General features: G+C 36.1%; 3 protein-coding genes across 3 annotated transcripts; 1 reads left to right on the forward strand and 2 right to left on the reverse strand.

Moving 5' to 3' along the window:
* Positions 1–400: 400 nt before the first annotated feature.
* LOC112283301 (uncharacterized) lies at positions 401–6453 on the reverse strand. The gene is made up of 17 exons (XM_024521842.3): positions 6075–6453; positions 5817–5934; positions 4894–5078; positions 4626–4747; positions 4473–4523; positions 4224–4337; positions 3916–4035; positions 3643–3784; positions 3340–3510; positions 3025–3180; positions 2710–2816; positions 2486–2576; positions 2171–2315; positions 1862–2018; positions 1597–1713; positions 961–1396; positions 401–588 (listed from the first exon to the last, which is right to left on the reverse strand). Exons 2-16 carry the CDS (start codon positions 5824–5826, stop codon positions 1003–1005), a joined length of 2082 nt encoding a protein of 693 aa, XP_024377610.1. The 5' UTR covers positions 5827–5934; positions 6075–6453; the 3' UTR covers positions 401–588; positions 961–1002.
* A 2431-nt stretch (positions 6454–8884) lies between these two features.
* Positions 8885–10763, reverse strand: LOC112283304 (uncharacterized). The gene is made up of 5 exons (XM_024521846.3): positions 10474–10763; positions 9943–9984; positions 9658–9788; positions 9502–9546; positions 8885–9381 (listed from the first exon to the last, which is right to left on the reverse strand). The coding sequence occupies exons 1-5, from the start codon at positions 10651–10653 to the stop codon at positions 9258–9260; spliced, it is 522 nt and encodes a 173-aa protein (XP_024377614.1). The 5' UTR covers positions 10654–10763; the 3' UTR covers positions 8885–9257.
* Positions 10764–15082: 4319 nt separating this feature from the next.
* On the forward strand, positions 15083–16086 carry LOC112283354 (histone H2A-III). Its single transcript, XM_024521943.3, has 2 exons — positions 15083–15392; positions 15503–16086. Exons 1-2 carry the CDS (start codon positions 15204–15206, stop codon positions 15758–15760), a joined length of 447 nt encoding a protein of 148 aa, XP_024377711.1. The 5' UTR covers positions 15083–15203; the 3' UTR covers positions 15761–16086.
* Positions 16087–22789: the final 6703 nt, after the last annotated feature.

Here is a 22789-nt window from a genome sequence, read left to right on the forward strand (position 1 = left end):
AGAGTTCTTGAGAGATATTTGAGTAAGGTGGAAAACCAGCAGGTAGAAGTATTAATATGTGGATGTGACGATAAGTGAATATGAAAATCTGATAGGAACAGGCTTATCAATGTCATCATAAGGAAGCACAGATGGAGAATTGATCTACATTGAGGAAAAGCATATTCAATATTCCACTTCAACATTTAATGATTCAAAGCATATTTTTTCATGTATATGTGCATGTATACATCGAACGAATTTAATGACAATGTAGCACGTTGAACAACTATGTTAACTGAATAGACCAGCTTTCTCAAAATAAATCTATACCTGTATTGTTAAATTGGTAAATTTTCATCTTAGCACTTTAATCTGCTATGAGCAATTATTTATGAAAATTGAAATTTACACAAGTGTATAGGACGAAGATAAAATACTGTGATAAAATTATCCAGTTTCTCAAGTTTCAGTAAGTTGTTAAAATGTAAAACCAACCATATCCGTTTTTGGAAAAGACACGCCGCGACAGATGTACAATATTCATGTGTGCAACTTTGTGTCCTTGACAGAATACATCATCTGGGTTGAACGCACACGTCACAGACTCTGCACATGTATGAACAGACAGCTAAAGATCATGTATCCCAAATAAAAACCAACCTTAGACTTTCACTTATGTTACCAAAGAGGGTTACAACATAACGAAGAAGTGCCGACTTTATCAGATTTTTCTTGTGTTGTTTGAAGCACATCACAAAATTCTATTCTACTGTTTTATGCAACAATCGCCCACTAACTCGGAATGAGAGGAACATAACAGCATCATATTCCTGCTTTGCAATGTGCTAATAAATAAAAAATAGTACTCATTTCTCACATAAATTGATGTATATGATGAAAGAAGCTGGAGGGGGAAGCCGCAACGAGGAGCAGCACCCAACGATGGAATATAAAGATGATGAAAACTCAGGCACAGACCTTCTGGGAAAGCTGTGGCAGTGAAGAGTGTGTTGTGGGTAATCAATCTGAATCCACATCTGAATGGCAGCCACGAACAGGAGCTTCCAGGCGCAGATAATCATACATGATCGCATTGAAAGGCCCTGTGGCTTTCCTTTGCGTCAAGTATATGACGTTGGGGCCAGCTTGCAGAAGGTTTGAATCCACGTCGATGTTCCACAGCTTGTAGAGTCCATGGATGCCGTGGCGTGCAACAGCATTGTCTTTCCCGTATTGCATTGTGTCGAACAAAGGTTTCTTCGTCCGGTCCATGTTGTTCACGAACACCTGAATGGCACCTACGTTGGCAGCTGCAGATGCGATTCGGAGTTTGTAAGGGATGCCGGTGACTACATCGGGAAGCTCAAAACGAATCTCCCAAGTTGTGGGTGAGTATGTGCCGTCAGGATTCATTCTGCAATCAGCCTCACATAAGAAATCACACACATCCGATAGGCTTCTCCTTCGCTAAGTATTTGTGATGAGGACTCACATAGGTACCTCTGTTTCAATCGCACCGAGTTGGGTGTAATACTCCAGGTCCGGAAAAGCCATAATGTTTCACAGAAAGAGTAACTACACGTGTAACTCAAATACTTGGATGGATTGGCGTACCTCGTAAGATGTGCAAAGAACCAATCCTTTCGCCAGTCACTTTGGCCCACAGTGTAAACCAAGTCTTCTGTAGGGTAAAGATCTGTATATCGCTCCCACAAGCCGTATTGACGCCACCTGCACCCATTTCATGTCAGATTCCTGCATATGAGAGTTGAATGCGGAGGGGAATTTCTTATTACTATCGTTCCGGTGAAGGGTGACTTATTATTCGTATTACAATTATTTGATATGTAAAAACCACTGTGGAGAAATGAATTATTACTTCTCTGGGTGGTTAAGGAAGAGCTTGTTGGCATATTTAGGGTTCGCATCCGGGACAAAAAAGCCCTTCGCTGTGCGGTCAGGGAAGCCGATCTCCCACACGGTAGGCCCGTCTCGAGGACTAGAGTAAGTTATGTCACTGACATCAACCACCGCGCCTGATACATGCAGTCCCAATTCAGCGAACTTAGAGACCATCGGATAACAACAAAGCCAACAATCCGGGAGCCAGCAGATAGCATTGCATCTCCCACTAAGCGATCAGAAAATCACAAATTAAGAATTCTAAACCAGTGTCATTAAGACTAACCTGGTTGGATATGAATGGAACCCTGTGCGTATTTGAAGTCTCCCGGAACACCAGGAACCCATCCGTAAAGGTCGTACACTCCAGGGCGAATATTGCGTATGCAAAAGCACCCATCAGCATCGGCTTGGGTCCAGAACTGGTAGCCCTGTGACACCAAGCGTTGTCATGAAAGATGAATCAACAGAGAGTCAAGTATTTCTGAGGTGATTGATGGTCCATTTCCACTTCCAAGTATCTTATACAAGTGCCAAAAATTAACCCCAGTCTACAAAACTGTGCTTGCAAAGAAGCAGATCAACATGACTAGTGTTGTACCTTGCTCTCAGTTTGCCATGACCCCGCCTCGCCTGGAGCCGCCAATCCCAAATAAGCGTCCTTAGCTCCCCATGTGTAGGGTGGTTGGAACCTGTTGGACACATGAATGTAGTTGGTTTATACTCAAACCATCCTTGTCTGTGAGCTAGAAATTGCGAGAGTATTATGATGTACATCCCCAATTCAATCAAAGGAGCTGATTGTGTAAGATTGTATGTTCTTACGGATCCGAAACAAGAAGCCGGCCACTCAGAGTACCGCGCTCTTCTGCCTTCAAGAAGGCGGGTGAACCAGCCCAGGAGTAGGGCCATGCTGACTCTTCTTCTGCTGCCTACACCACAAGATACCCACAACAAGCATGACTAAGTCGCAGGAATTTCTTTTTAACCATTTGTTCAGAATACAGTTCTCTACACAATTTGACGTTTGAGTATAGACCACAAGCCACACATCTAAGCTACCTCTGAAATAACTTACTGAGATTACTAGAGCTTAATGAAGAATGTGCAATTAAATCACGGTTGAAGATGTACACTTACTTGAGCCTTGGCGTTTTCCCACAAGGCACTGTGCGGAGTACCCGGCGGTGCCGAGTTGAGGTAGATGAAGACGGGGCCAAAAACTTTTTCCCACGGTTCCCCCTCCTCAAAACCGGGGTTCAGATCACTCCCAGCATAATGTGCACCTTGGAAGACCTGCGCAGATCAGTGGTATCCTTGTTATACACGCATATCTCACCTTCAGAATCAACAAGATCTACCTGAACACCGTCACACCAGAAACCATCAAATATCGTTTTAAAGGTATTTGATATGACCACGAGAGGTATTTCGAGAGAGTGTCAGAAAACTCACAGCCAGACATGTTGGGCCAACATGTGATGTTAGGTTCTGCTTCGTAGGACCACCGTTCCGAAACTCGTTGCTAGGGGAGATGATCCACCACCCAACCCTAGGGTCGTCGCTCGCCCAGCCATGCACTTTCATGTCTTTGTTGTCCATCGTGTACTGATACTTATCGTCCACCTGCAGTGGCACAGCCAAAGCTTCCCACCTTCATCACTCTGCTGTCAATAAAACAAAACAAGTAGGAATAAGCCAACGCGTAGCACATCAATTATTAAAACTTAAGACAACCGTGTGAAAGAGATGACATACCTCACCACAAAGATCGGGATCAACAGGATCCGTAAGCACATGTGCCTCAGGGTAAGCGAGCTGCTCACACCTGGTCGGAGTCAAGTCCTCAGGGCAAGGCATCACCCTCTGCCGGTCATCTGCCACGGCCATGAAATGGAACCTTTGGGGTGTTCAGTGCACAAGTGATAATGGAGAGAGAGAGAGAGATAAAATGGCAGCATGAGCAGTAAAGGAATCGTCCTACATTATAGTGAGACATTCACTACTACAGTATGAATGTGGAGTTTTTACTTGTCTTTTTGGAGCTTGAACGTGACTCGATTTTGATTGAAATTGAATGCAGGCCAGCCGCATGGTCGGTCGTATATTCCGTAAGTGTAAAAACCTGAAACCCCTCGCAGGAGTACAAATCTGTGAGGCACTCACGCCAACACAAATTAAACCTTGCACTCAATGCCAGTTAATGTAGAAGAATATGTTTTCATTTCAGGGAAAAACAAAGGCTGGGACTATTGACCTATGGGCGGCATGGACTACATAAAGGGAGGAAGACTCCTGATCAGCAAAACAGCCAGTATTTGAGGGTTTTCGGTAGTCACCGCTTGTCGATGTTAACAGGTATGCCTCCACAATTTGGGTCATACGGTCGGTAAAATGAAACCTCTACTCTGTTGTCGTCCTTGTACACGACACTGAAGCTGGTTCCACTGATGCTGCAAGCACCGAAAGACAAAAAAATAAAATAAAAATAAAAATAAAAACGTGTGAGGTGAAATGCAAGTGCGAATGGAATTTCCACCAGGAACATGAAGGAAAACATCTCAGCTTGCTTGGGTCGCCAGACTCACACGTCAAAGGTATCCCTTCCACCGACTGGGCTCCAGTTCAAATCCCAGTATCTGCAATGCATATCCTCGTGTTAAAAACGTGGCAAGAGTGAACCTCGCTGGTATCCAATAGTGGGTAAGTGGAGGCGCAGAGACAAGAACAGGAAAAATTACCCTCTGTTGGTTTCCTTGTTATGGGTTTCAAGGAGGTTTTCGATTCCACCATATTTGACGCAGGTCACGATCCCACCAGGCTTGGTGAGTGTCATTTCGACTATCCCATTGTCCAAGATAACCTGAACCATTCATTTCCATTCGAATTGAAACGTCATTCCCCTAGAAATCACGGCATTGTAAACACGAAGCCCTAAATCTGTAGCGTAGAACACAACATGTGAATATCGAAGGAAACAGAAATAAGCTACAGGGATAGCATGTGTACGTATTTGTCCTGCTCAACGAGGGAGATACTGGCGCCGATGAATCCACTTGCATGAGGGGAATAGCTGGTATGCGGGTGGTGAGGAATATGAGGCTGTTGAGCGATGTGAGGCTGCTCACAAGCATGAGGATGGTCATGATCGTGCAAGATATCCTCTTTCAGCTCATGCACAAATTTACGAATCCCTGCATTCAAATATTCAACATGTATGCGGCAGATTAAGACCTACTTGCATGCGTAGATTTATGGATTATCTTCAAGTGCAGCTTTATATTACAAATTTCCAGATGTGCCAAACCACCAACCGATCCATAAACTGTCAAGCTCTAATTAGAAGTGAATCACGGAGATACTGTAACCAGGCAAGTGGAGAAACAAGTACAGGTTCGCGGAGTAATAAGCAGGGGAAGGGAAAAGGGTTCCAGGAAGAGAAACAATATATACTCACACTAAAAAATCCTCTGACTTTAGCTCTGACGGCAGCTGTGTACCGATGAACTTTAATGATAAAATGTCTAGCAACCATGTCTAAATTATTGACACTTCCTATCACCGAAAACACGGAGAAGCGTAAACCTCAATCCCAAGCTCAATTTGAAAACAAAGTCCGATTCTCTTGATCCCAAAACCTTGAAATCAAATTATTAATATGATACCCTTGCGTCTCATTGACCGGTACTAGAGGACAAGGGATTCAATTGAAACCTTCTATGATGGGGAAAAGGTGGACAGATCCATTCTCGTACTGAGAGGATGGATTTCCAAATCCTCAAGTGAAGATCACATTCTGGCATGCAATAATTGGGTTTTCGTGCGACAGAAAAATCAGACTCCAGCCCTCACTCGCATTGTTGTACCACGGAAAGACAAATGCTTCCAACTACAACAAAAGTATCAACATAACCACCACAGTTGAAACATACCTCGAAACATGATTGCTCTCGGTTGTTCCGTCAACACACGATCCGAAAGTCTTCAACAACTAAAGCCGCAGCTCCCAGCCCCTCAAAGGCACTTGGCTCTCTCCCCTGCACCGCTCATCTGAACACAACCACCGCGCAAACTCCTCATCTAGAGCAAACTCCGAGCGCCAGACTCATAATCCAAACATCACAACACTAGTCACGCTTCTAAACTTAGCTCCTCGTCATTAACAACAAAATCCAATGCAAGCTCCTCACCTGCAGTGTTGCCACTCGCAACCAGACAACTGGCAGCGACAAATCTCCCCCCCCCGCCAACCTTGTTTGTCGTATCCGATCGGCACCCAAGAATGAAAAAGACGGGGGCAACCACCGACTTGCTGTGAGTAAGCGCCGTCCCGGAACGCAGATGGCGCATACTTTTCCAACGAGATCTCCGATACAAGGCAGTGCAGGCAGTGCAGGACATCGCACCCCACGCGAGATGACAACTCTTTCCACCCCTCTCTTCCGATAGAGGTGGGACAGCAATTCCCTCGTCGCGCAGCACGAAGATTGTGATGCCGGAAAAGCGTCGCGCTTCCTTCACCGGATGCAATCAATGTGGCCAACCTGGCCACATTGCTCCTCCTCCCTCTCACTCCCTTTCTCTCTTTGGCTCACCTTCCTTTCCTTTCCTTCCTTCTTTTCTTGCTTGCTTTCTGTTCTGTTTCCATCGATGAGAGGCAGTCACTGGCAGCAGCATTTCGCCCTGATCCTCCTCCTCCTCCTATTTCGCCGCTTTGTTGGGGATGCGGAGTATCTTCTTATTCTTCATTCTTTGAATATAAACATGACTGCGGATGCTCCTTCATCTCCAAGCCCATCCTTATTTCCTTTTGGGTGTTGGAAAGATTTCAGTTTTGGACGTTCCCCTTCTTGGAAAGATTTCAGTTTTGGACGTTCCCCTTCTTGGAAAGATGCAGGTTTCGTCCGATGGGGGCTTCGGATGAAGCCAAGTCGGTGGGATGATGACTTCCCTCCATTGGTCGAGCGTCCTCGTTAACGGGCTGATAGATGAATATCGTTGAACATTCATCCCTATCGACAGAATTAGATTTCACTTTTCATTTTTCCCACTTGCTTGAGGTTGGTGTCTTGGAATGGAAGACTTGCCTCATGTGACGTGGATTGGAAATTTATTTTTGTTCTATTGTATTCTCTTAGGTTCACCTATTCAACATTGTAAAACAACTTTGATTAGTTAATTATTTATTTATTTATAATTGTTATGTGATTCCAAAATAAATGTCAATAAACATTAAATATGTGAAGTATTTTTAAACCAGTTATATATTTTTTAATTATAAAAATTTAATTTGAATTTTTATATTATCTTTTCTACAGGAAAAAAAAACAGCATTACAATAATTATGATTTTAAATTTTATTTTTTAAAAAATAAATAAAATTTGTAATATATTAGGTAATATTAGAAATATACAATCTAAAGACTAGAGCTAAAACTGAATGAAATTGTCGTGGTTTATTTGACAGTCTCATAATATGTAAAAAAAAACAAAACAAAACAAAAAAAATACATTTTATGCAAGGACTTAACAAAGAGTTAATGTGTTATTTAAGAATCAAAGACATAATGTTTTTTTTCTTCTTTATTTTCTTGAATCAAATGCATACTCTTCAAAAACAATAACAACCAAATTTTAGAAATCATTATCAATGAATGGCATTTATTATTCCAAAAACCACAACTTTTATAAAAACTCTGTAAATTTTGGGGCATCTCTTGAGTTTCAAATCCTCATTTGATTTAAAGTGCATTTCAACCATATCAAATAAATTGCTACAACATGATTTGATTGACAGAAGAATACTCAATATCACAATCACCATATTAAAGCCACATCTCTTTTTTTTTAGTAAGATTTCTAATATTGAACTAGAAATATTTGTAAAATTATAACTAAGAACAATGCTGGTATTTTATTCTTTCAAGTAAAAAAGCAATTTAACGAGCAAGAAGATAGAAAGAAATACATGTCTTTTAAATCAAATCATAATGTTAATCTGAAACAATATTAAAATCTAAAACAGTCTCCAATCTAAAACCCATTGTTATAGATGGATCTCATACATTTATAATTATTATTATTAAGTTTTGGTTACATATGATAAAGTTCTTATTTGAGGTCTCAAATTATTGTGTGAGAGAACTTTAGATATATTGTCAGGTAAAGTTTTTAGTACTTTTGTATTATATAAGACATCTTAATACAACACATTGATTTTTTGTAATATCATTAATAATTATAGTAATGATAATAACATAATGATATTTTTTATGAAAATGAAACACTGCAGTATACATTTTTTTTACAAACAAACTAATTCATCAATTAAACATTATAGTAACAAAGTTTAGAAGCAGTCATGAAGTATTTCTAATTCCCGTTGCTAAAAAAAAATGATACAGAGCAGTTTTGTAATAATTCTATATATTACTTTTTTATCTTTAAACTTAAAAATAATTATTTTATTCTAGTGATATTTAATAGATAATACCCAAGGGGGTGTCACATCAACAATATGGGGGTGTTGCTTTAGCAACTGGCATTTCGATATTCAGAATGAAAAGAATTACATTTAGTGTCACATTCTTGTTTGAAACAGTTTGACTAGGAGTTCATTGCCCCCCAGATATGCAATGTTTAACTTTGTGGAATATTAAAAACTGATTTACTGGCATGTGGATTAAAATTAATTCAATGATCAATATATTTTGATTTCTTATTCTAATATGAAGTAACGATACAGTTGCAGTATTATTACAAAATGGTAATAGTGACTTCAAATGATTGCTTTTAGAAAAACACCACCTCAATACACAATCAATGAAAACAAATGTTCTTTCCATGAATACTATATCCAGCATTCATATTACTCTTCTCCCGCATAGAAATTGCACATAAGACATTTGATTAAGAAAATTATTGCTTGATTTTCTTACATCTCTCTATCGCATATTTCCATAATCACATATTTTCATCACACAGTAACTTTGTTTCCATGTAATTATAATTCGAGCACTGGTTTTATTACTTTTTTTCTAGGACACAACTTCAACACATGTTGATTCCTACCGGCCCACTACCAACATCTACTATCTACAATGCACCACATTCCTGCCTAACCTTCAACAACTTGTTTCTAGTTACTTGCGTCAATCAGAAATTCTTCACGAACTCGACGAAGACTTCTAAAAGATGGAGTTAGAGTCCGACCTCACTGCATCGCCTCTCCTGATCGCACCCATTTTTGTCGTAGCAGAACGACCAGTTTGCAGAGACTCCTCGTCGAAGTTTCATCGACGTTGAGAAGAATAACCCCAATGCTCCAAAGCTCTGCCAAAGGAAGACTAGGTAGAACGGGGATTCGGAATCCCTTAAGCAGACAAGAGAGGCATCACCGTGCGGACTCCAAACACTATGGATGTAACCAGCAAGCCCCACAATCCGAAGTTATGGAAGGCGCCCCTGAATCTCTTGGAAGGGTCTCCAGTGTAATACCTGCCAACAGCCACAAAGTATGAGGGACCCATGTTCAAGCTCAATTCAGGCAGCACAAGAAGCATCTTCGAACCCTGTCAAGAAAAACGTGTCTCAAAAGTCATGGGTTGCGAAGATAACCCGAGGGAGTAGACCACGCGTCCGACCACCCAAAGCATGCCAAATCTGCACCGTGCAAATCTTGAGTAAGCGCATCGGTTCGAAAACCAGAGGTGTTGCACGAGCGAAAGTATTGGATGGTTGCAACTTGACAGAATAAGGGGGGGTATAGCTTACACAGAAGCGGTAATTGGGTAAGCAAGTCCGGAGATGACAAGTAATGTCAAGAAGGCAGGGTAACTCTCCAGAGTGTTCTGATGTGCTCGCTGGTAACAGTTGAACAGAGAATCTTCTGCGTCCTCGTACATCTGAGATGAATAAATCCGTGAGCACAAAGGTCAGCAAAACATTACTTTTGGCAACGTTCACTGTACTGAACTAATAACAACATAATTTATTACCAACAAGCAGCTAGGACGAATCAACCCAAAGATGTTCCGAGAAACGGTTTGAGAAAAAAACCTTAGGATACTTCAAACCACTCCTCCTCCTTTGGAAAGCCACCTGCATTTGCGGAAGATATTCAAGCTAGACATTCATAAAAACAACGAGCTCCACGTTGCAGAAGACTGAAAATTTTAACATTCCCAACTATGAGTAATTCCTCAACTAAATTCTAAGTACACGTCCAACTCTTGAGGTTCAATTTGATAAGCAAAAAGCTTCGAAATCTTACTGTGCAGATATAGAACTATAACGGTACTTGAGGGAAGATTTCAAAGCAAAAAACCTATATGACTCTTCCGTATTTTCTTGATCATGGGCATCCTAAGCTTGCATACTCTTAGGGTTAGGTCAAAGCCTTCAATATTGGCATACACCAGACGGATTGAAGACACATGATGCGCATCAAGTCGTAGTCAAAACGACGAATCACCGGATCCCTCCTCACGAACCACAATGCAGACTTCTTCTACCTCATCAATTGTGCCTAGACCCAACTTATGCAAATTGAGAAGCAATTCAAGAACTTACCAGCCACAAATCTCATACCTGAAACATCTGCCATTGAGTGAGGATGACGCTCGCAGAAGCAGTCAAAACCACGTACCCAAACTCCGGCGCCACTGTAAACCCAGCAGCCACTACTGGCGCCATACGAGCTCCTCCTGCGCCAATCAGAGGTGCAGCGCTAAAGCTTGTTGGCATCTTCAATCCCATAAACGACCCCATCTCTCTACAAAATTAAACTTCCCGAGAGCAACGTACTGCGTTGAAGAAGACCGCCTGCAGTCCCAGAACGCCAATGTAAACTGTAGCAACTGAGCTCCACACAACTGGTAGATGGAAGAGAACATGCAAAGTAGACGATGTAGGGGGGGAGCACAAAACACCCCGGTGACATCGACATATCCAGATAACGTATGGATCCCCCGACCACCACGTCACCGTATCTCCACGGAATTCGTGGCTCACGATTTCAGTAATTATAGACACCACAATTTTATTCGAACGCACACCCGCATCTTTCGAAGTTGGCACGCAGTGACCTCTGTGTTGTGCATGTTTGAGTTCTCAGAATTTTTCAGGTACGTTATCAAAATGGTCAATTCCTCATTCAAATCCGTCGTGTTGGTGAGATCCGACGCAAAATATTGTTTGGTACGTAGAATTGCTTCTATTCCTTCCAATGTCTCGGGCAGCTCAAAAACCACACGACATTATACATGTAGGTCGTCAGATATGCTACACTTCTATTCTGGCCGTAATGTAGTTTAGGTTGTTCACCAAAATTTGAAGTGTAGTGATCTTTTTTTCCCAGCACGGGGAGCGACTACTTCGCGTGCGACAACAGCACATACGTAGTCAGTCTGCCCTCGGCTATCAACATGCTGCGCAGTAAGTATACTCTAGGCGGAGTGCTGTGAAGGAGGGTAAAGTTCTTCGTGAAATGTTTCGGCAGCAATGCAAGCTTCGCCATGGTTCCTTCTCCGTGTAGAGAGAGAGCAAAGCGGTCTGTCCCGAGTGTTGTTAGTTATGAAACGAGTTCGCCGCACCGCTGTGGGCGTAGATTGCGTAGAGCAGGATAGGGAGCATTGCATTGTAGAGCTCCTCCTCCCTTCTCCCTCCTCCTCCATAGCTCTCCAGCTCCTCAGCGACTACGCCATCACCCGCCTCGTCCACCCCAATCCTCCCACTTGTCGCGATTAGGGTTTTGCTCTCACTTGATTACCCTGACATTAGACTAATCCACCCTAATCTTCCCACTTGTCGCGATTAGGGTTTTGCTCTCACTTGATTATCCTCACATTAGACTAATCCACCCTAATCCTTCCACTTGTCGTGATTAGGGTTTTGCTCTCACTTGATTATCCTCACATTAGACTAATCCACCCTAATCCTCCCACTTGTCGTGATTAGGGTTTTGCTCTCACTTGATTATCCTCACATTAGATTAATCTACCCTAATCCTCCCACTTGTCGCTATTAGGGTTTTGCTCTTACTTGATTACCCTCACATTAGACTAATCCACCTTAATCCACCCACTTGTCACGATTAGGATTTTGCTCTCACTTGATTACCCTTCCATTAGACTAATCCACCCTAATCCTTCCACTTATCGTGATTAGAATTTTGCTTTCACTTGATTATCCTCACATTAGACTAATCCACCCTAATCCTCTCACTTGACGTAATTAGGATTTTGCTCTCACTTGATTACCCTCACATTAGACTAATCCATCCTAATCCTCCCACTTGCCACGATTAGAGTTTTGCTCTCACTTGATTTCCCTCACATTAGACTAATCCACCCTAATCCTCCCACTTGTCGTGATTAGGATTTTGCTCTCACTTGATTACCCTCACATTAGACTAATCCACCCTAATCCTTCCACTTGTCGCAATTAGGGTTTTGCCCTCACCTGATTATCCTCACATTAGACTAATCCACCATAATCCTCCCACTTGTCGCGATTAGGGTTTTGCTCTCACTTCATTACCCTCACATTAGACTAATCCACCCTAATCCTCCCCCTTATCGTGATTAGGGTTTTGCTCTCACTTGATTATCCTCACATTAGACTAATCCACCCTAATCCACCATATTGAATCTATTCTTACATAATATATATCTTTATAATACTTAACTTTATTGTAGTCATTACTTTTGTATGTCTACCTGTAATGCTGCCTTCAGAACGCTTCAAACACGTATAGGCAATAATTTGTTTTTCATGTGATGTCTTGTCTAATTTATTGGATTATAATTTCATCATTTAAGGGCGCATAATATGTTGAATGTATTGTCTTGCTTCGAAATGTCATGGTTTGGTGAAGAAAATCCCTCCTTTTGAATCTTTGTTTTTTGGATATTATATAAAGTGAGAAGAGATCATGAGAAGAACCAAATCATTTTTTTTACTAAAAATATAAAATATATTTGTCAATATATTGATTCAAAGAATTATAAATAAAAATGTAACTAAAAAAAACTCTATTTTTTGAATGGTTGTTTTAAGCACTTTCTGAACCTACTTTTTGATTTTTTTCTACAAACCATCGTTGTTACAAGGGCCAAAGGTAAATTTCAAAGCACAATACTATACTTGTCATGCAAGAAAAAAAATGCATTACATCTTATTTTTTTCTTCTTATTAGGGCATTTGAACTTCTTTTTAGTAAGTAGAAAGCTACCTTAAAGAGGCTACTCAATTTTAACCAATCAAAACATTTAAAAGTTAAGACCTCTCACCTTGTCCCTCATATATATATATATATATATATATATAATATTTATTGATCAATTACTTCAAAATGAACTTAATATATTTTAATATTTTTAATATAAAATAACCAAATTCAGTAATTTAATTTAATTTAATTTTAATAAAACTAAAAACTACATCATATAGTTAAGTTCATTTTTAATGGTATAAATTATATATATATAAATGTAAACAAGCAATTGTAAAGTTACATAAATATACACTCAACTATTGTTCTATGTATATATCAATTAAACAATTCAAATATATTAGATGCTTTGATCAGAGTGTTGTTAACAAATGAGCATTTAATTGTGTGACACCTTTTCTAAAAGGGTGGGTATAATAGACTAATTTCTATTTTATGATTGATCAATTTTTACTTTGTGGTGCCTTAGGATTCAACTTTAATTATAAAATGACATCAATATATTTAAAAATTCTATAATCTTATAATTGTGTGTCAATATATGTACATTAGGTTAACATATACATCCATAGACTTTTCACTACTTCAAAAATAAATAAAAGTTGCTAAGTAACCAACTTACAAATTTTGGATGTTAAGATATTATTTTTTTTTGTTTGGAATAATATAATTTGGATTGGTAGTATTATATGTTTGAAAAGAAAAGAAAAATATAAAATATATTTAATACAAAATATCATATTATCAAACATGATATATTATACAAGTGCTTTTTAAAAAACAACATTGACAAAAATTGAACACTAGATGACATTTGAATGTGGTTTTACATGATAGAAGAAAAAAAAGGATATAAACAAACAAAATGGTTGGTTTTATTATTAAAAAAAACAATTAGTGTACCTACAAAGATTAAACTTTAATATAAATGAAGTAGGTTTGGACATTGTGTTTGAGACATAATTGCACTTGGTATATATAATACATTTTCCTTATAGATGTTTTTGTTATTTTGAAATATTTATTTATTGAAAAGATATTGTAATTTGTAATTTATATTCAAAATTTACAACTCATTTAAAAACAAAGTACATAATTGTATTCAAATAAGATGCTTTCGTATTTTATTTTATTTTATTTATAAATAATTACTATGCATTAAATGAAACTATGCTTCTTAACATCCATAAAAAATTTGGTTGTAAAAATATCATAAGTTGTTGCATTTTAGATATGACTACTATATATATATATATATATACACTAATAATAACACCAAGTAAGCATTAAAAAGTATTAGTTTTCATAAGTGATTTATAAATAAATACTCTATTTATTATTACTATTATTACCATTATAACACGTGCTTACTAAAAAAAGGAAAACACTGTTAACAGCACATGTAGTGATAATTGTTATTGTGCGTTGTAATTATGAAGTGCAACAACTAAAAAATACCAACCCCATTTGTATTAACTTGCAAAGTTGCAAAGAACAAAATTTTATTTCGAAATAGCATTATTATCACACATATCACTCATGTAAATATCTCATACCAATTGAATGCATAATATCAAGAACACCATTGTAATTGCTGCAGTGAAATGTTGTGGACATCAATTAAAGAATCCAAGGACTTGTAATGCACATAAATGCTAAATCAGCACATTGTGAAGAGAGAGTGTTGTCACGCATGGCCCCAAAACTCCACCCACTAGTCCAACATGGAATCCAAGGACCCCTCTACGTCGACGACGACACACTATTCATCCACACTTCATCGACGAGGCAGAAGCGCGGGCAAAAAGAGGCGGGAAACAGCAGCCAGGGACGCGAAAATTGAAAATGGGGGGAGAACGGGGAAGCCTTCTCTCATTTGAATTCCGGGCCTGTTCCCAAAGGTTCCCGGGAGTTCCCAAGGGGAGCAAGGCAGGGGAATTATAAAGCAGGGAAGGGTGCATCGCAGATATCACTCCTCCTTCCATTCATCTCTCCTTTCTGTCTCTACCACTCATACTCTTCTTCCTTTCTCCTGCTCCATTACTTCTGTTGGTGAACGTTGTTTTTCCCTTAGGGTTTCGTCGACATGTCAGGAAGAGGCAAGGGAGCCGGTGCCGCCGCAAGGAAGAAATCTGTTACTAAGTCTGCCAAGGCTGGTCTGCAGTTTCCTGTCGGTAGGCTCGGGCGATACTTGAAGAAGGGCCGTTATGCGCAGCGCGTAGGCTCCGGAGCTCCTGTGTACTTGGCTGCTGTTTTGGAGTACCTAGCCGCAGAGGTGAGCATCCGAGACCCGAGGTTACGATTGAGGGTGGAGTTTCTTTGTTTTCTTCTCGTGCGTTCTTTTGAGTGGTTTTCGTGTCTGACTGGGAAGTTGATCTTGTGCAGGTCCTGGAGTTGGCCGGGAATGCTAGCAGGGATAATAAGAAAAGTCGAATTATACCCCGTCATATTCAGCTCGCCATTAGAAATGATGAGGAGCTAGGAAAGCTTCTCTCAGGAGTGACTATTGCCTATGGAGGCGTGCTTCCTAACATTCACAGTGTCCTTCTTCCCAAGAAGACGGCCGGAGGAACGGGTACAGAGAAGCCTGCCAAACCCGAGAAGGAGAAGAAAGTGAAGGGTGAAAAGGCCTCTAAAGAGTGAGCGATTCGTGCCTTGCGTGATTGGATGCACAACTATAATGGTGTTTCATAACACCGCCCGTTCGTATTGTCTTATCATCTCTCTACTCTCTTGGAGTATATCTTAAATCGTGGTGATTAAGCACTGATGATCGTTTCTGTAAGTATTGACTAGGAAGTGTCTTTGGTGTTCTTGATTCGGTCTGTCTGGACATGGCTCGGGAATTATTAGTGGATAGACCTGAATTGCAGGACAAAATGTCGTTCCAGCCCTAACACCGCAGGTAAGGGACTCGATATCGTCTACGGCTGTTTTAATTATTTTAAGTGTCGGGTGGATTAACCGAATCTCATTGGTGCAATGGCATAGCTTGCTAACTCAAGAAGGGCGCTGCCGTATGTCTCCCGTATATGATTGCCAATCACTTCCCTCGTAATATCACTTTTTTCGCGTTCCCTACGTTTTCCCAGCGCTTTCGGCCCGCATCCTGGATTCAAGTGTGGACACAAACCTAGATGTTGTACCGAAGTTAAGGCGCAGGTAGCCTCGCAGCTTTCTCTTTGGAGAAGAATGTGGAGTCTGCAGACGAGTGATGTGAAATGTCACCTCAGCTACTTATTAAATGCAGGTCTGAACATCTCAGCGTACCCATCGCTATACTTGCATAGTACTTACGCGTGATAGTAAATGGCGTACGACATAATCTTGTACAAAATCGGCCAGAAATTAATCAAAGTGCAGCACAGGTTGAAGAGCAGAATCCATTCAATCTGCTTGAACAAACAATAATTGGCCCCTTACGTTGTCAATGATATACTGCTACCAACTACCGAAATAAGCTAACAGTGTCTTCACCTCCACACGCTGAACCCACGTGATTGCCACATGAAACTTGCAGCAGATTGATGCCAAGTCATAGCTGCTACGCTCAATACACCCTCCGTATCGTAAAGTCACCAATGTGACTTACATTTAAAACGCATCTTCTACTTCACATGACGTCTGACCTATCGCGATCAGGCACAGGAAAGTGTAAATAGCTTAACCCTGCTCTAATCACCATGAAGAAACCGGGAATCGACCCGGCTTAGCTGCTCTGAAGTGGTCGAAACTTGAACGAGGCACTCAGTAGCTCCGATTGCGTCAATCACATCCAACGTACACTCTCGCCCAGATTATGCAGATGCTCTGTATATTCTGAGACGGTGTAAACTTGGGTGTGAAGGAGAATTACACATGGTCTGGAATCCGCGGCACCCATGCTTTACGAATGGAACTGACACAACGAAGGAGTGACCCATATTGCCTACTGTACATGCTCTCGCAACTAGTAGATGCCTCTGGACCCATAGGATTAGAATTCCTTCAGTCCTAGTTGATCAATGAGCCCCTTCTCGTTGAACTCATGCAACTAGAACTCTTTTGTTGTTTGATTTTTCCAAGTCTGAATACTTATTTATTTCTTTCTTTTGCTGTCACTCCAAATTCACTTTCATTTTACGGGGCTTCGCTATTTATTGATTTTTCAGTAAATCAACATACAAGTAGTAGAAACACATCCTATCAAACTGGAGGTATATGGTCTTTAGTCACCTCCATAATGTCACTTTTGTATGCATACAATTCTTAAGTTTTCGCAACTTACATTTTGGTGATATCGCAGTGTGCCATTTCTGCAGAAGCATTACACTTACTCTTTAAACTATTTAAAAAATCTTCAAACCATGATACATCTGGACTATGCCTTATCCTCGAATGACCTAAACATTGAACAGATTCACTGCAAAATATGTCATTTTCCGATTACTATATAGTCCACTGTATTGGTATTTCTTTTACCTTTTTGTTTATCTATGGTTTGTACCATGCACTTATACTATCATAAGCAAACAGTTTTTGTTCGTAAACACTATTTTCTATGTGAAGATATGAGGATCTTTGAATAAAATTTATTTCGATCCTCCCTACTAGAGTACTTTTACATGTTTGTTTACATTTTCTACATCTTAAAGTTTTTTTTGAAAATATTAATTATATATTTTTAATTATGATAATAATGATAATAATAATAATAATAATAAAGAAATAAAATATATACTTTGTAAAAATTAAGAGTTCAAAAAAAATTAGATTATTTGTCGGTAAGATAATTGTCAGATTTATTATGTAAATTAATACTATGTTAAAAATGCAATAATAATTTTATAAAATAAAATTATGTTTCTAATTTAAATATCATTTTTGTTTAGTATTTTACTATTTATTTATATAGATATCATCAATACATTAAAAACACCTAAAAAATACATTGAAAATACATTAAAACTACAATGTTGCTATTAATACTTCAAGTTTTGTTAATACCACCACAACTTGATATACACCACATACTACCATAATTTTTATTAATGCAACCACAAGCTGCCCTAAACTTGAGTTGAACAACACATACTCTCTCCTTCCTCACTCTCCATGCAAAACCAATCATTTTTTCCACAATACTCTTCTGTTCACAATATATCCTTCCTCCACATTTACTTTTGAATGTTTAAATACAAAACTCTAGCTCTTAACTTAAAAACACATATCATACTTCACTCCCCCTCCAGCTCAAAAATATAAAATAAATATTACTTTCAACAAATACAAACAATATAAAACATAAATTGTCTAGGAAATACTAAATCAAATTAGCCTAATACATATAGAAAAAGCTTTTTGAGATTAAAAAAGTCTTTTTCAATCCTACCACATTGATTACTAAAGTTATCCATCAATTGTCACAGAAACAAATAATCACACATCTTGTAATTCTAGTTGTAGCAAAATTTGTGACAAATATAATCTATTGTCTAGGAAACACATCATAAAGTATTAAAGAGATTCCATAAAATTAGACTTGTAATGTAATTTGTTAGAGGGTCATTAATCTAGTGTATGCAAGTAGATTGATAATACAAATATTGGAAGATAATATCTATTGTCATTTTTCCATAGAGCTTATTAGTTTTATTTTTCAACAAATGACTTCTATATATTCTTGAATTATGCTATCTATAATATTAATTAGTTCCATTTTTCTTTCACTTGAATAGTTTTATATGATATAAGAATATATATTGATAGAAGGTTTGGTAGATAGAATGTTAAGTATATTTTAGTTATGTCAAACAAAGAGTTTGAATACACATAGACAAAGAATATCATTCCATAAGGAGCCAAATTTCCAAGAATTTCTACATAATTACAAACACAAATAATGAGTATATCAAGAAGCATATTAAGTTTGAATGTTACCAATCAAACCTTAGTCTTTTAGGCCTATCAATTGATAATAATAGAAAACTATTAATCATGGGTATTTTGTATGAAGAATATTTTCATGAAATATGGTCTTTATAATTTCTAAATTAATGCATCAAATGCTTATATGAATGATGTAAAAAAGTTTGGCAATTAAATTGCCTTGAGTGCTATCAATAATAGCATAAAAAAAACATATCATTGAAGCTAGTAAAATAATAATTCAAATCTTATGAATACTTTACTTTATTAAAATACCAATATAATTTCAAAAATATTATTTGATAAATGTGCTAATAGACATGTTCTTTACTATTTGAAAAAAATTATAGTATGATTGCTTACTAAGCAAATGGTAAAGAAACAACAAATTAAATGAAGTAGTAGATGTAGATTTACTTAAAAAAGTTCTTTATTATGAATTATAAAATATTGATTATGATATGATCAAGTTAATTATTTTGAATGAAAGAAAGTCTTTTTTATATTTTGAATTAGAAGGTAGACTTTTGAATGAAGAAATGAATAAGAAAAATAATAAATCCAAAAATAAATTCAAAGCTCTTGATGTCACATATACATAGGATATATGTTGCTCTTATAATTGAAGCAATTTATCAATTCATGCTATTTATTAATTTTATTATTATTTATACTTAATAAAAGAATAAAAATTAATTTAAAAAGAAGCTATAGACATCGTGTAATCAAGAAAGTCAATAGTGTAATTCACTTGTAAATCAAAGAAATAAAAAAGATATTTCATGTTCTTTATTCTTTGAGTATTATAAAAAATCTCATTTTAGTAGGATTTTTAGTTGAAAAAAAAACTATCTTAACATTTGATATGAACAAATGAATTATTAAAAATATATTAAGAACAGTAATAGCCATTACATTGAGAAGCACATGTATTGGCTTTTATAAATTAAATAGGGATATATTAAATGGATGTTTAGATGTTAAGTATAATCTTGAAATTTATATAGTGAATTCTAACTCAAAGCACAATTCTAGTTCTATTCTTTAGAATTGTTAACTTAAATACTCTTATCCTTGAGAACTATGCAAAATGATGAGTTTAAAATCTATAAAAGAATTTTTAAACATCTCTATTAGAAATCTAAATTATTCCAATTATCTCTTAATATAAGAGAGTTAAAAGAATATATCCAAAGTAAAAACCTTTGAGATATTTGAAATATTTTAACTAATTAATTATTAAAAAAATAAATCTCAAAGAAAAAAAACTCAATATACTCTTCTGTGATTTGAAAAGATTAGAAAGTCATTCAAAGATAGTAATATATTGAATTAGAATAGCTATTATCAAACATAAGAAGAGTAGAAAGACTTGAAAGAAGATTAAAGATTAGAAAGGCATTGACAAGAATAAAAAAGGCTTTACTTTTGCTTCTACAAATACTATTTAACTAAGAACTACGTGAAGATATTCTACAAGACTTCCAACATGTGTTGACTTTGTAAGACACATGTCTTAACTTGTAAGATAAGCTTTTTATATTTACTCCACATAATTAATTTATTCCAAAAGCTATTAATATATGTGATATATGATTAACTTATTGATCAAGTTTCTAACATATCAATCAATTACAAATACATGTAGAGTCAAAGTTGCATCTATGAAGCTTCTAGGGAGCTGTTCTAGAAGATATTATGAAATTAATCTACTTTTATCTACTTCTAATTAATCATATAGATGAATATTGGAATAAAAATATGTGTTTGTAACATTAATTGTAATGTGGCAAGACCATTTTGATTCAAATCTTTACGTAAAACATTATACTTCTTGAAATTCATTGATGATTTTTTTATAAAAAGAATTAGTATATTTTCATGAAATAAAAAGTCAATATTTTTCTAAGTTCCAATTATTTTATAAGAAAATGCCATATTGCCAATCTACGCTTCTCTTAACTCTTTCTTCATAAGATTCCTAAAAAATATTTTATAAAAAAAAACCTAATATCTCAACAATTTAAGTCTTTGGCATGCTAATATTGGTCCATCAATCAACTCTAGAGTTAAGTAAATCAAAATCCAAAAGTCAACCTCATATCTAAGTTTTCAAACGATGTTTAGAAAAAAAAAATTATTAAAATCCTATTCAAAAATGGATTATGGTTTTAAAAGTTGTATGCTTTTTACAAATTACTTCACTCATTATACTACATTTTTTATTTGAAAAAACCATTAAGATATTAAGATGAGCCATATCTATTATAATCTTTAATAATAATGACAATTTTAAACTTGCAAAAGAACCATCTTTGTCACCACTACTACCATCATCTTTTTTTATTAATACTTGTCTATTTACCAAATTTTTACCACTACTTATTTTTTTTTATCTATAATTCTATATATTTATCTTAGTGCTTAAAAAAAAATTTAATATTAATTTTTTTTTGAAAATCTAAATATTAAGCTCTTAAAAAATTTATATATAAAGTCATTCGGTTATAAAGATTAGTTATTAAATTATAAGTTGAAAAAAATAAATCTATGATAATTTATTATGATAATTAAAGAAATATTGAGATTAAAAAAAATCCAAAATTTCATGTTAAAATAAAAAATTTAAAATCAAATTAATATTTTATATAAAAAAATTAAAGATTTTATATTAAAATAGGGCTTAATAAAATAATAATTCAACCTATAAATTTTTTAACTAAAAATTTGAGTAGATTTGAATTTAAGAAGTATAGATATAAGCTTGATCTCATGTCACTTGATGAAATTTGCAACTTTATTTAAAAGAGTATATACTTATTTTTTATTTTTTTACAAGTTCAAAAATCTTTATATTTTGTGCTATTGTATTGATCAATCTATTACTTACAATCTTTTTAATTAATATAAATTTTAATTTGCAAACCATAAAAAATAATATAGAATTTTTGAAGTGATATCTTTTAAATTTGATTATTTTATAATTACTATCTTATTACTAAAGTAATAATTGAAGTTTTTTTTTGAATTCATAATTCTTCACGATTACTATGACAAATACAAGACATAGAAACTAAAATCGAATAAGTAAAACCTTATAATAAGACAAGTATTGAAGCATACAATAAGCAAAGATGAAATATTTCTTTGAGAGATATAAAGACAACAAAGTATGAAACTATTGATAAGACAAAATATCACAGACTTACATTTTTATATCAATAATTATCTAGATAATATAAATAAGTAGAAGTAAATAAAATTAGATAAATTTGATAATATCTTATAAAAAAGCTTCTTGCAAGCTTCATAGATGTGGTTTTATCTTTATACATGTTTAAAATTAATCAGTAGATTGAAAACTTGGCCAAAACATTAACCACATGTTCCATGGGTTGATAGGTTGTGGTACTAGTTAACCATATTGTGGACATATAAAAAAATTACCTTACAAGTTAAGATATATATCTCACAAATTAGACATGTGTTAGAATTTCTATAGAATATGGCCACGTAGCTCTTAATTAGATAGTATATATGATAGTAAGAGTGAAGCCTTCTTTATTCTTATTAATTCTTTTTTTGCAACTAGTTTAATTTTAAAGATCTATATTTTTTGTCTTTTTTTTGTAATATTCTAGTTTTATTTGAATATATATATACTTTCTTATTTCTATTTTGTCATTTTTTTTTGAAAAAAATTCTCATTTATTTATTTACCTCCATTAAATTCTTATTCTTGATAAATTAACAAGAGTATACTTG

The sequence above is a fragment of the Physcomitrium patens genome, chromosome 6, assembly GCF_059467195.1.
Source record: "Physcomitrium patens ecotype Gransden chromosome 6, ASM5946719v1, whole genome shotgun sequence".
NCBI lineage: Eukaryota > Viridiplantae > Streptophyta > Bryopsida > Funariales > Funariaceae > Physcomitrium > Physcomitrium patens.